We start from the raw sequence: 15,565 nt of genomic DNA on the forward strand, positions 1-15,565 counted from the left end.
AAATAAATAAATATACATATATATATATAAATATATATATTCAGAGTAACAATTCTTTTATAACTAGTGTCTATCCACATATGTTTAAGACTTAAATAATTCAAAATGTTTCATAGCTTTTTTTTTTTTTTTTTTTTTTTCTCACACAAAAGGTATATTATTAATTATTTGCAACACATACTACAGATACAAACAACATAAATATATAAATAAATAATATATATATTTCTTCTTCATAATACCATAACAAGTGTACATAAATAATTATTGTATAAAAAAAAAGAATTGTGTAAATATATTTATGCAACATAAACACATAACATTTTATATGACAAATAAATATACATATATATATATATATATATATATTAATACACCTTTAAAATAATACAAAAATATTTCAAAAAAAAAAAAAAAAAAAAAAATATATATATATATATTTTTTTAATTAAATTTAGAATTTGGATACTTTATATATAAATATATTTTATATATATATATATATATATATATTCATTTTTTTTTTTTTTTTTTTTTTTTTTTGAATAATATAATGTACCAATTTATAGTAATATAATAAAAACACACTTAAGGATAATAATAAAATTTTATAAAAATATATTGATTACACTTGTAACACATGTAAATATATAAATTCTTTTAAATCAACAATATTTTTTTATATATAAATTATTTGTTCTATATTATATATCCATATATAAATATATATAATAATAAAAATGAAATAAGTTTAAAAGAATTAAATCTGTAAATTAATTATCAAAAATATAAAATAGGATATATAAAAAACAAACAAAAAAAAAAAAAAAATAATAAAATAAAAAAATAATAAAAAAAATCATATATTAATAACATGACATTTAACTAATGAATGTACTGTTTTTAATCTAATTTTTCCTTAAAATAAGAAAAAGTAAATTTTTTTTTTTTTATGTTTTTTTTTTATTTTAAAAACAATAATAAATACAAAAAAAATAAAACCTTGAAATTGACAGACGATTAAATGTCATATATAATATATATAATCATATATATTTTACCAATTCATATATATATATATATATAATATATATATTTAAACTATTTTAAAACTATACTATTATATATATATATATAAAATATTGCTATTCATTAATTTATATAATTTTTTTATTTTTTCCATATATATATTTGAAATATAAATATAATATAAAATTACAATACTATTATTATAGTACGTATAAAATTATATATAATTTATTAAGTGGATTGAAAAAATTTAACATTTCTTCTGGAGGGGATTATATTATATACATATATATATATATATATATATATAATATATAGTATGATTAATTTGAAATTTTCCTATCATTTTGAATTCATTTTTTTTTTTTTTTTTTTTTCCTTTTTTATAGATTTATAATATTATATATATATATATATATATATATATATATATATATATTATAAATTTTTTTATATAAAAATAATAATCTTTTTAATTTATATAATTTCATGAAATTATTTAAAATTCATATAAATATATATAATAAAGTCTTTTTATTTTAAAAGTGTAATAAAATCATTTCAATTTTAAAAATATTAATAAAACTAAAGAAATATTTATTCATATTAAAAACTATAACATTTCAATTTATATATATTTTATATATTTCTCTTTTATATTATATATATGAGAACAATTTTTTCCTACTTTTAAATATTTGTAGGAAAAAAAATAAAAAAATAAAATTATTTATACGAACACAATTAAATCATTCGTTTTAAAAAAAGTTAAATAATATTATATTCCAATATATTTATTACTTTATATTCCATGTGTAGTTTTTTGTGTTAATAGAAAAAGTACATATACATATATATATATATATATATTTTTTTTTTTTTTTTTTTTGGCGTCCTTTTAAATAAATAAAATTTTTTTATGTATATGGAAATAAGAACGAGCAAAATAAAATTTATATGTTTTTTTCGTACAAAAAATTAAATGACACGTGACATCGAATATATTCTAGACGTACTATATAATATATATATATATAATATATATTTATTTATTTATTTATATGAATTAATATTTAAGACATATAGAAAACATAAAATCTGTAATGTATTATGTATCTTCCAAATTGTTATAATAAAAAAAAAAGAAAGAAAAAATTAATTCATATTATAATATATTCGTTATATATATATATATACATATATATCATTGTAATTAATAGTGATTCCTATGAAATATACAATACATACATGTATTATGTTATTCCACTTAATATTTTTATATATGTATTATTTTTTTTTTTTTTTTTTACTTCATTTTTTTAAAATTTATATAAATATATTCAAGTACATTTTAACCTATATAAGGAGCTTCTGTAATACTATTTTCATAAGAACTGCTTCCATCTCCTTTATATTCATCAAGAAATTTCATCCAAGAGTAATTATGTTTTTCTTGTTGATATTTTGCTTTATACAAACGAGCAAGATACTTTTTATACGATTCATGCTCTTTAATTTTCTTTTCAAAAGTTTTGGTTATAATGTGTTCAAGTGATTGTAAAGTATTTTTCTTTAATTTTCTCCATATTAATCTACATGCGATTATAAGAATTCTATATTCTTTGATATTCCCTTCACTAGTTTTAATCCATTCATTAAAAATTCCATTAAAATATGATTTTATATAATTCATATGAATCAAAAATTTTCCATAAGCATTATTCAATTCATTAGTTGAATGGAAAACAGGTACATCATATTTATTTTTTAAATTCGTATAAAGTGAATTTAAACGGTATATTGTAACTGAAATTTTCTTCTCTTCATTTCTATTTATTTGATTCCACATATCCCTTAAGGTATTCACATCATTTTTTTTAGAATTTAAAGACAATATGTTTTCATTTAGTTCCAAATCCTTATCATCAGTATACAAACCATTTTCTTTTACATTATATAAATCTAATTCATATTCATCCCATATAGAAACATTGCTCAAATCACGATATAACATTTCATGTAATTTAAATATATTATAAAACTTATTCTGGAAAGCCCTATATAATAAATTAAATAATTGATTATAATTTTCCTCTTCACTTAGATCATCTATTGTGTTTTCAGAATTATCATATTCCATAATATGTTTTAACACATTTTCTAAATTCATACTATCACCATCATTTGGATAAAAATATAAACATTCGTTTAATGAATCAACATCTTCTGTTTTTTTTTCTTCAACAACTTCTGATGTTTTACTATTATCAATCGTTTTTGATATGCTTTCCATTCCTTCTTCGTCAATTTCTTTTATTCCTACCACTTTTGATTTAATATTACTAATATTGTCAGTGCTTTTTTCTAATGCTACTTTCTCATCCTTTTTAGTTTCTTCGATATCTAATTTTTCTTTTTCAAAGATTGATAGTTTTGCATTATCAGCCTCTCTTTCTTCTTTTCTTTCAGCTATATCGCTATTTATTTCACTTGGCTTTCTTTTTGGTTTATATTTTGCATACTCTTCAAAGTTTTCATACTTGAGTTTATTTAAAAATTTTAATTCATTTTTTAGTTTTTCTATTTCTTTTTTACGATCATAAATTTTTAATCCTCTTCTTACTCCTAATTTCCCAGTAATATACTCTTGTTCATTTATATTCCCCATAAAATCATTATTTAGTTGTTCTCCATATTTCATTTTACTATCAGCACTATTAGAATCACTAACTTGCTTACTACATATCTCAACAGAATATATTACTTTTTCATTAGGATCTTCTTCCACTTCTATATTTTCATATACATTAGGTTTCACACCTTTCTTATCAAAAATAACATCAACCTTATTAGTACTTCTAACATTGCTTCTACTCATACCAGAATCCTTTAGAACTTCAGATATTATATCGCTCAAATGCAATACCTTTGATTCACCTCCATGTTCTCTAGTGTTAACTTTGCTTGAATCCTTTCTTATTAACTCATCTTCATACAAATTTCTAAAAAATCTCTTCTCTAATATATCTCTTGAATATGTATTTTCTTCAATACTAGGTACATTCTGCAAAAACAAATAAAAAATACAAAATATAAAATATAAAATATAAAATATAAAATAACATGAATGATATTTTAAATTCACGAACATATTTAGGTATAAATATAACATAATATAAATGATAAAATTTTTAAATATATATATATATATATATATTGCAAACAAAAAATTCTTCAAACTTAAAACTTTTTATTTATTTTTTTTTTTTTTCTATTTTTATTACAAATAAGAGCATAAGAAAAACAAAAGCAATAAAAACATATATATATCTTTGAAATGATGACATATAAAATGCTTTCATATTATGCAAAAGCTTCATTTTTGGATTCCAGAAAGATGTGGGGCAACTTCTAGCAGGCATAGCGTCTAAACTTTTTTCTGACATACTCGATTTGAATATATTAAAATTTTTCAAACTCTAAATGATTATCCAAAGTAAATTTTTTTTTTCTTTTTTCTTGATAATTTTAATATATGCATATAAAATGGAACTATTCCTCTGTCTTATTCTATATTATATAATGTAACTTTCCCTTTTTTAATTATTTCTACATTTAGTAAAAAAAAAAAAAAAAAATAAATGAAATATTTCATTTCCAAATAGTATGATAATAATATTGAACTAAAACTTTATATTTTATAAATAAATAATTATATATTCATGCAAAGATAATACTTATAATATATATATATATATATATATATGTGCATAAAATTTTATCATCAACAGATGTATATACTTATATAAACTACTTTATAATATATATTAAATTAGCAAAATGTTTTTGAACAATTATAGAACATAAGATACATATATATATACGATATTATACATATATATATTCTTATAACATATATAAATTATTTATATTATATTCTTGAACAGTATAAAATATTATAAAACGATATCCATATAACTATATATATCACATTATGATACAGAAATTATTCTCAAATAAAAATATAGAACATTCTACTATGGAAATTATTTAATTATGATTAATCATATAAATATATGTACTATCCTTATATATATATATATATATATATATATATTTTATTTATTATTTTCCTCATAGAAAAAATATATATATTTATATATATTTATATATATATATATATATGTTAATTAAAATTTAATATTAAAAGAATTATAATATATATAAAAATCATACCTGAATTAATTAAAAATTTTCAAGAATATATTATATATATGAACTCTATATTTATGAATTTATAAGAAAAACCATATGACTATTAATTTTATATTTAAAATATATTATTATATTATCATATATAACATTATTTTTATTAATAAAATTTTAATTAATTTTAAATTAAAAATAACGATTAATTTGTTTTTAATTATTAAAAATAAATATTTTAACCATAAAAAAAAACGTATCAATGTATAAAAGGGATCTTAAATATATATAATATAATAAAAAAGGAAAACTTTTTTTTTGAAGATTCATAATTTTAACGTATTCCAAAGCCTTAATACGTTAAAAGAATATATTTTTTTCCTTTAAAATGGTATTCCTTTTTTTATTTTTTTTATTTTTTTAATATTTTAAGAGTACAGAAATATATAATATGCGTTATTATTATTATGCTTTTCCCTTTTTTTTGTGTACACCTTTTCCATTTATTTTATTTAGGGTGTACCCAATTTTTCCATATGTTCCATTTATAACTATTTATAATGAAAAAATACAAAAAATTAAAAATATGAATACTTTTTTTTTTTTTTTTGAAATATTATAAATAAATATGATTTCATTTGAGAGTACGTAAAAATAATACGTACATATATTTATAGAAAAAAAAAAAAAAATGTATTATATTTCCTCATTTTTGTTTTTTTCCAAGAAAAAATATATACCTTTTATTTATTTTAAATTAACACATGCATAATATATGTATATATTTTTAATTTAAATATATTATAAAATAAAAATTATTATTATTATCTACAAATTGTTTTATATTTTACTTTTCTTATAATATAAATATTTTAATTAAATTTTCCTTTATTTTTTTTTTATAATATTTAATGGAGAATATCCTCTTATTTCTATAAAATAATATTGAAATTACTTAAAAATAAAAATTATTTATTATTTAATTATATAATGTTTCTATATATATATATATATATATATATATATATATATATATATATATATATATTATATATATATTCTTTTATTATTTATATATAAGTTAATGTTTAAAGTCAAATTTTTATTTCTTTATAAAATAATATGTAAAACAATAAACTCAATAATATATTAATATCAATGATAAAAAGATATATTCTTTCAAAAAAATAACAATTATTTATTCATTTAAAGAAGAATATATATTTTCTTATCTATATATATATATATATATATATATATATATATATTTTTTTTTTTTTTTTTTTTTTTTTTTTGATTGCTCGAAGAAAAAACATACAACAAAATAAACCATAATTTCAATAAATCACAAATTAAAATAAAAAAAATAATCACATATTATTTAAATAAATAAAATAAAATTTTTATTCATATTCATTAAATAATTCTTAAAAATGAATAAATAAATTAATAAATAAATATACATATATATATATGTATATATTAAAATTCTAAAACTCTTTTTAATATTTTGTAAAAAAATAAAAAAAAGAATTATCATATAATATACTATCATTGGTATACCACATAAGATTCCTCAAAATTTTCAGGTATTTTATAGGCAGGAAATGAATCACTAATATATTTGCATTTCTTGTATTTTTTCCATAAATAAAAACTATACACAATAATTAAACTTAAAGGTATAAGTGCCAATCCACCACTTCCTTTAGAAACAATAATTATTGCAGTAATAATTCCTATGATTATAGGCGAAAATACTTTATACCTATCTAAATATCTTTTAATTTTTCTCATTTTAGGTTCTGTTTTTAACATAAAGTAGTTACTTTCATTTTTAGTTTTCATTAGATTCACAATTTCTAATTCAATTCTTCTATCAAGACTTGTATGTAATTTAAGAAAACAATTTTTCTTTTTATGAATATTACCAGGATTATAATGAATATTCTTAAAATGATTCATATAGTAATCATCAAAAAGTGGTGCATCATCATTTTCATTTTCTTCTTCATCCGAATCAATATATTCTGATAATTCTTCATAAACGGGTGTATTATTATAATCAACTAAAGTTTCCACTTCGCATAATAATCTACGTATACCTATTTCTATTTCTCCATTATGAATATTTCTTCTATTCAAATATTCTGCTGTTTTACACTACAAATAAAATAAAATAAAAAAAACATATAGAACATTTAAACAATCAAAATATTATTCACATATATATATACATATATATGTCAATATTCTCTATATTTACCTCTTTAAGATTATTCAAAAACCATATAAATAAAAATACAGCAAAACTCTTGAAAATAAAATATTTCTTATTTGATATTTTCATATTTTCTTTACAGTTCTTTTTCAAATTTAAACAATGTAAAAGAATACCAAATAATTCCAATATACATTTTACATTTCTGTAAAATATTGTACCAACATGTAAATTACTAAACTTCTCCATGTTTCCAAAAAAAAAAAAAAAAAAAAAAAAAAAAAGTATATGTATATGCATATAAATATGATAATATATATATATATATATATATTAACAAAGTATAAAATATATAAATAAAAGAAAAATACAATATAATCATATACTACATTCCTTAATATTCAAATCAAAATATAATATGAACATGTGACAATGTACATTTATATCTTAAGAACATATTTTAATTTTTTTGTAATTATTAAATAATTAAATATATATATATATATATATATATTTATAATTCTTCTAAAAATGAAAAAATATATATTCTCTCTTCAATAATCTTCAAGGGAAATACATACACATTCGAAAAAACATACATATAAATTATTAAACACGAGATTAAAATATATATATATATGTATATATTATTCCTTTTATTTTTATGGAAATGCCATATATATTAAATTTTTCAAAAAAAAAGAAAATATATAAAAAACCAATCCTCAAAATAATAAAATAATTTTTGAAATAAAATTGTTTCTATATAATTTATGAACTTATTTAAAAAGGAGATAAATATTTTCCAAAAAAATATATATATATCTATATATAACAAAATATTAAAAAATAAAAAATAAAATATAAAAAATAAAACATAATTATTATATTACATATGTGTATAAAATTTTTTTTTATTTTTAATTAATTATAAATCCTTATATATTAATTTAAAAATTCCTGTACTCAGTTTTTTCTATTTTTTTATTCCCTTAATAAGGTTGGAAAAAATATTATATAGAATACATATGTCGTAAAAAATACCATTAAAAAAAACAAAAAAAAAAAAAAAGGACACCGTAATTTTACAATGTATGTTATTTCATATTTTACTATATAAAAAAATATGGCAATTATTTCTTTTACACATGCAATATTTAATTAAAATTTTTTTTTTTTTTTTTTAAATTGCTATGATAAACGCAACCCTTCAATAAAAAAAAAAAGAAAAAATGAATTTTTAAAAATGATTGATATTAAAAGGGGAACAGAAAAAATAATAAATAAAATAAAATTATTTTACATACCTTAAAACCTGTATATAAAAAATATATATATCGCAAAAATATATATATATTTATATATATATATATATATATATATAATGATATTTTTCAAAATACTTAATACTAGAAAACATTTTAAACATATATTTTTGTATATTAATTTATACAATCAACAAAATATTATTCAATATAATATTAACAAATCATCATTTCTCAAAATCAAAAGATGGATCATTTTTTTTTTTTTTCTTTTTACTCTGGATATAAATATATCCTTAACATCTCAATATTTTTCATTTTATTATGTTGAATACATTTTTATATATAATTCACACAAAAAAGATACATAAGAAACTCTATAGAAGAAATGTGCGTTTACTATTATTATTATATATATATATATTTTTTTTTTTCTTCATGTTGAATAAAGAAAAAAAATGTATACACGTTTATTTAACAAACATATTAAATATAAAGAGATAATTTTATTTTTTACATGTTATTTATGTATCTTTTACATAATCTTTCAAATTATTTTTTATTTCTCTTATTTTTGAAACTTTGAAATATTCACTGCCATTATAAAAATTTTGTTTACATTTTTATATATCATTTTATATTCTAATAATATAAAAAAAAAAAAAAAAAAAATCTTTTACGTTAAACTTTACAAAATAAACACCACATATAAACAAAAAATTAAAGGTATTCATTCATATATTAAATACGGAATCATCAAAACATATATATATATATATATATATATATATATAGTAACTTTATAAACATTCTGTATTTATATTTTTAATTTTTAATTTTTAATATAATGTGAAGATAAATATATATTTTTTTTTATTTTATAATATATGTAAAAATATCCTTAAATATGTGTATTTTATATAAAGTATAATTTAAGTATTTTTTTTTTTTTTTTTTTTTCTCATTTAACTTTTTATTATACTTATATTATTATTTGACAAATATTTTTTAAAAAAAATAAAATTTTATTTTTGTATTAAATATAAAGTTTCACATTAATAATTATTATATATATATTTATATTTATATATATTTTTTTTTTTATTTATAAAATTTTAAATAATTATTTCACTAACTATATATAAAAATAGATTTATACTAATTATTATATATATTATAAATATTATATATAAATAGAATAATATAAGAATTAAACTTATAATCATAGCTTTGTTCTATATATTTCTTTTTTTTTTTCTTTTTTTTTTTTATAATATGTTCCTCTTTAATAAAATAAAATTAACAAAATAAAGACTACTAAATATATAAATATAAAATTAAAATTATAATATTATTCATTTCACCTTATGGATAAAATAATATTACTTAAACATTATAACATTTTATTATTTCTCTTCTTCTCATATAAAAAAAATAAAAGGCATCGTGAAAACTGATTAATGGCATTTTTATTATATATAAGTAATATATATAAATATCCCAACTTAAAATACAGAACAAAAACCCCTTTCCATGCACTTTTAAAATAAGATAGAAAAAAAGTTTAACCCATTTTAATACATAAAATAAATAAATAAATAAAAATAATATACACAATATTATATATATATATAATAAATATATAACAATAAATGAAATAACAAATCTATTTATTTATTATATATATATATAAATATAATAATTAGGGGTATAACACAAAAAATAATAAATAATATATAAAAAAATTATTTACCATCCATGATAAATAATAATATATATATATATATATATAATAATAATAATAATAAAAAATAAAGAAAGAAAATGAATAAAAGCGATAGCTTATATATTTAGGATATATATATTATAAATATATAAATAATGAAAAAGCAAAAACATATTTTCTATATATTTATAATTTCATAATATTAACATATATATATATATATATATATATATATAATATATATTATATAAATATAATCTTCTTTTTTTTTAACTTTATATTTATTAGTATTGTTCTATAATAATCGGTTATAAAAGCTATATTATAGAATAAATATATTTTATACTGTTATTTATTATATATGCATAATAATATATAAAAATATATTTTTTTAGAAAGTTATTTTTTGTTTATTTGAATTAATTAAAAAAATATTTATATAATAAATATAGATATCTACTATTAACAATCACAATATTCTTAAATATTATCTCAAAAATAAATATTAATATATCTGTATAGTTATTATTTATATATATTACATTTATAAATATAATTATATATAACTCTCTTATATGTAATAAATAATAATTCTAAAAATATTATGAACTAATCTAAAACTCTTAGAAAAACATATTTTGTATATTATATAAATATATATATATATATATATATATATATATATATATATAGAAAAAAAAAAAAATATATATAGATATAAATAAAAATATTAAAACAATATTTCTTAAAAAAAGAAGCCTATAAAAAATAAAAATAAAATATATAAATAATATAAAAATAAAATTATATTAAATATATATTATATTTAAAAAATAAAAATATATATAATATATAAAAAATATAATTTTAAAAATTTTTATTTTTTTTTATTTTTTTTTATATGTTCTTTTACTTTTTTTAAATATTAAAAAAAAAAAAATTTTTATTAATATTATATTATTAATAATTATTTAAAGAAAAAAAAAAAAAAAATTAAATCTTATTTTACAACCCTTTATAAAAAACACAAGCATAGAAACAAAGGTATAAAAAAAAATAATAAATAAACATAAATAAATAAATAAATAAATAAACATATATATATATATATATATATATATATATATACATATATAGGTACCTTTCTTTATACATCTCGAAAATTATAAATTCTACATATATAATATTATATATTAAAACATATATATTACATATATATATATATATATATATATATATATATATATATATATATATATGCATATATTAATTTTATATTATTTCTTTTTTCATTTTATAGATCTACGAAAATGAAAGTCACAAGGATTTTATATTTCGTTTTTTTCATATTTGCCTTGAATTTTATTGCCCCTAATAATGAACATAACGGATATGTTGAAGCAAAAAAAAAACTAACACCTGCAGAAATTAAAAAAAGAAACCAAAAACTTATGATGTACTCTGCCATTGCATCAGGTGTAGCAGTACTTCTTGGTGCTAGTATAGGTTTAGGAGTTCATTTCTCAAAAAAAAAAAGTCCCAAAAAAAAGGTAATAAGACAAGTAGTAAAGAAAACTCCAGCATAGATAAAATAGGACCATATTCTTTAAAACGATAAAATTTGCTTTTTCAATCAATAACAAAAACGGAAGTGGTGTACCGATATTATATAAACAAATATAGCACAGAAATATAGATATATCTAAATCACAAGGAATTACATATAATACACATAAATATATGTATGTATATATATATATATATATATATATATATATATATATATATTTTTTTTTTTTTTTTTTTTTTTAAATTAAAAGAAATTATTATATATTATTTTTATTGTTTTTATGAACTTTTTGTGTATATATATATTATTATACAATGTATATATAATATAAAAGAAAAAGAAATTACATTTTTCATAACATATTTATACAATATATACATATTATTGTATAGTTTTGTAAAATAATAATAAAATAAATGAATTTTTTTTTGGAGTAAACTTAATAGAGAATGTGTTTTACTTTTCTTCTTCTTTTTTAATTTTTATTTATTTATATACCTCGTACCATAATTAAAAATAAAGTAATATATAAATATATATATATATATATATATATATATATATATATATATATTTATATTTATAATATATTTCTTTTAATTTAAGAACTGTTTTATTTTTCTAAGAAAAAAGACATTAAAATTTTTGTTTTTGTACGAAACATCAATTTTACATATGCTCATATATTATTAAATAAATTATGAAAACATAAAAAAAAGTCATTAAATAAAAAAATAAAGAACAATGTAATAATATATTTTTAAGATTCAAATGGATTCCATACAAAATATAAAAAAAAAAAAAAAATGGAAAATTAAAAATATATGTTATATTTACATAACAATTGTTATTTTTATTTCTTAAATAGAAAAATATTTAATCACAAATAAAATATCTATAAAATATAAAATATCAAATATATCAATACTGAAACTTAAAACATCATAAAATAAATAAATTATAACAAAAATATAAATACATAGATATATTAAATATATATATATTTTAATAAATAAATTTTCTTTCAAAAAAAAAAAACAAAAAATATGTGGTTGCACTTATAATATATTTATTAATACCTTTAAATATTATGATCTCTTTACATATCACCTTCTTAATATATAACCCCTCTATCATAATATTTTATTCTTCCATTGAACAAAAATATGGCAATATTTAAGGACATAAAATATTTAATATATTTTATTTATTTCTATATCATACATTCTACACTTATCTATATGTTGATATATATATATATATATAATGAACCTTTCTTTTATATGAAAAATGAAATTCTTTATTATATATATATAAAGGGCCAGTAGTATATACTATGTACATATTTATATTATATTTTACTTTAAAAATTCTTTACAATATAATTATTATATTATCCTCTTTTATTGTTATATAATATACTTGTAGGAAATATTAATGGTTAAATGAATTTTATTTTTATGTTTTATATATAATATAATATATAAAGATCGAATTTTAATTCAGTTAAAAATTCAGTATATTTTATGATTTTAATATTGTACCATTTGTGTCATCAATAAAATTAACCAATATACATAAAATATTATATATATATATATATATATATTATGTTAATCCCAATGAAATAAAAATAAAAAAAAAAAACATTTACTTAAGCCAATAAGCACAGCGAGTTTTACAACGCATCATAAAATATTTGGACAAAAAAAAAAAATTTTTTTTTTCTGTTATTTATATACATATATAATTTTATATTCATAGAAATATTCATAATATATCTAAATAAAAGATTATATTTTATTAATTTTATTCTCTTTTTTAATACAAATAATTTTTTTTTTTTTTTCTTTGTACACTATTATAAATTTCAGTCGATTTTTCTTTCTTCTTAAATTATCTTATGTATGTGTGTTTTCTAAGTCTCTTCAATTAGTATCTATATATATATATATTTATATATATATAATACAGATTAAAAGGTACACTTATTTGGTATTATGAAAAAATATATATATGGTACAAATATTTTCAAAGCAAAAATAAAAATGCAATAAAAAACATATATACATATACATATAAAAAAAAAAAAGTAATATATATATATAAAATATATTTATATATAAAGAATAGAATAAAATAAAAAATAATTAAAAAAAGTACTCGTACTATAAATATATATTCTTTTTAAATTTCTGCGGACTTTAATATTTCTCAGTCATTAGAATAATGCTCATGTATAATTTCTAAACATATATATATATTATAATTCACTCACTCACAAAGAAACAAAACGAAATAAAAAAAATTCTTAACAAATCCTTTCTAATAATAAAAATAAATTATATTTGAAGATACATATATATATATATATTCTTCTAAATGAGGGGAACAAAGATCAATAGGATTTTCATATATATATATACATATATATATATATATATATATTATAAGTTCCTCTTCTTGTATATATCCCCTATTATGTTCTATATATGTAATGCAAAATAATATTTAATATTTTTATTACAAAAAATTCCCTATTTTTTTTGTGTTTCTATTTCTGAATTTATATATACCATATATTCCCTCTCTCTTTTTTTTTTTTTTTTTCTCTGGTTCTATAATATTTTTAGTAGTCTCAATTAGTTGTTAATTTAGTTTTTTGGAGTGGCGGTGATGGTTTTTGCTCCTGCTTTATCTTTCTTTTCATCACCGTTATTCTTGTTCTTGTAGTGGATTCCGAGACCTACACCAGCACCAATGAGAAGTGCTAAAGCTGAGGTAATACCAGAGATTAACATGATTTGTTGGTTTCTCTTTTTCTTTTCAGCTGGTGTTAAAGCTTTCTTTGCTTCTACATATCCGTTAAAGTAGTTTGGGGCAATGAAGTTTAAGGCCAATAAGGCGGCGAAGAAATAAAAGATCTTTGTGATTTTCATTTTGATAAAACTACAAAAATAAAAATTAAAATAAAAATAAAAATAAAAAAATAATATATATATATATATGTATGTATTTATATGTATTCCTTTTATAAAAAGTATTATTATATTTTGGGTATCTTTATTCTATATATTTTTTTTTTCCCTTAATATATTATATATATTATATATATAATATATATATTAATATATATATATTAATATATTATAATATATAAGAGTTTCTTTCATAAATATATGAATATTTTTTTTTTCTATTTTTTTTGTTCTATTTTCTATAAATTCAATAGAATAAAAAAAGAAACTTATTTTTTAAAGAAAAGTTTTGGGGAATGTTTTAATTAAAAATAAGATTTTTTTAAAAAAGTTTAAAATATTTTGTAAAAAAGAAAAAAAACGGATTTTTAATTCAAGAAAATAAAATATTTAAAAAAGTTTTTAAAATAATTTTTTTTCAAAAATTAATTTTTTTTTTTTTTGAGATTTAAAAAAATTTTATTTTAAAAAAATAATTTAAAAAAAAAAAATTTATTTTTTATAATAAATTTAAAATTTATTTTTTTTTTTTTTTATTTGTTTATATAAAATTTAAATAAAAAATAAGAA

General features: G+C 15.6%; 4 protein-coding genes across 4 annotated transcripts; 1 reads left to right on the plus strand and 3 right to left on the minus strand.

Annotated features, from left to right (window-relative positions):
• Positions 1 to 2,380: 2,380 nt before the first annotated feature.
• Positions 2,381 to 4,475, minus strand: PF3D7_1102500 (Plasmodium exported protein (PHISTb), unknown function; the record flags this gene model as incomplete). The annotated part of the gene is made up of 2 exons (XM_001347677.1): positions 2,381 to 4,093; positions 4,314 to 4,475. The coding sequence occupies 2 exons, from the start codon at positions 4,473 to 4,475 to the stop codon at positions 2,381 to 2,383; spliced, it is 1,875 nt and encodes a 624-aa protein (XP_001347713.1).
• Positions 4,476 to 6,786: 2,311 nt separating this feature from the next.
• Positions 6,787 to 7,705, minus strand: PF3D7_1102600 (Plasmodium exported protein, unknown function; the record flags this gene model as incomplete). The annotated part of the gene is made up of 2 exons (XM_001347678.1): positions 6,787 to 7,398; positions 7,502 to 7,705. 2 exons carry the CDS (start codon positions 7,703 to 7,705, stop codon positions 6,787 to 6,789), a joined length of 816 nt encoding a protein of 271 aa, XP_001347714.1.
• Positions 7,706 to 11,757: 4,052 nt separating this feature from the next.
• Positions 11,758 to 12,033, plus strand: PF3D7_1102700 (early transcribed membrane protein 11.1; the record flags this gene model as incomplete). The annotated part of the gene is made up of 1 exon (XM_001347679.1): positions 11,758 to 12,033. One exon carries the CDS (start codon positions 11,758 to 11,760, stop codon positions 12,031 to 12,033), a length of 276 nt encoding a protein of 91 aa, XP_001347715.1.
• A 2,638-nt stretch (positions 12,034 to 14,671) lies between these two features.
• PF3D7_1102800 (early transcribed membrane protein 11.2) lies at positions 14,672 to 14,956 on the minus strand (the record flags this gene model as incomplete). Its single annotated transcript, XM_001347680.1, has 1 exon — positions 14,672 to 14,956. One exon carries the CDS (start codon positions 14,954 to 14,956, stop codon positions 14,672 to 14,674), a length of 285 nt encoding a protein of 94 aa, XP_001347716.1.
• Between the last annotated feature and the right edge of the window lie 609 nt (positions 14,957 to 15,565).

This window comes from Plasmodium falciparum (genome assembly GCF_000002765.6).
Source record: "Plasmodium falciparum 3D7 genome assembly, chromosome: 11".
Classification (NCBI taxonomy): domain Eukaryota; phylum Apicomplexa; class Aconoidasida; order Haemosporida; family Plasmodiidae; genus Plasmodium; species Plasmodium falciparum.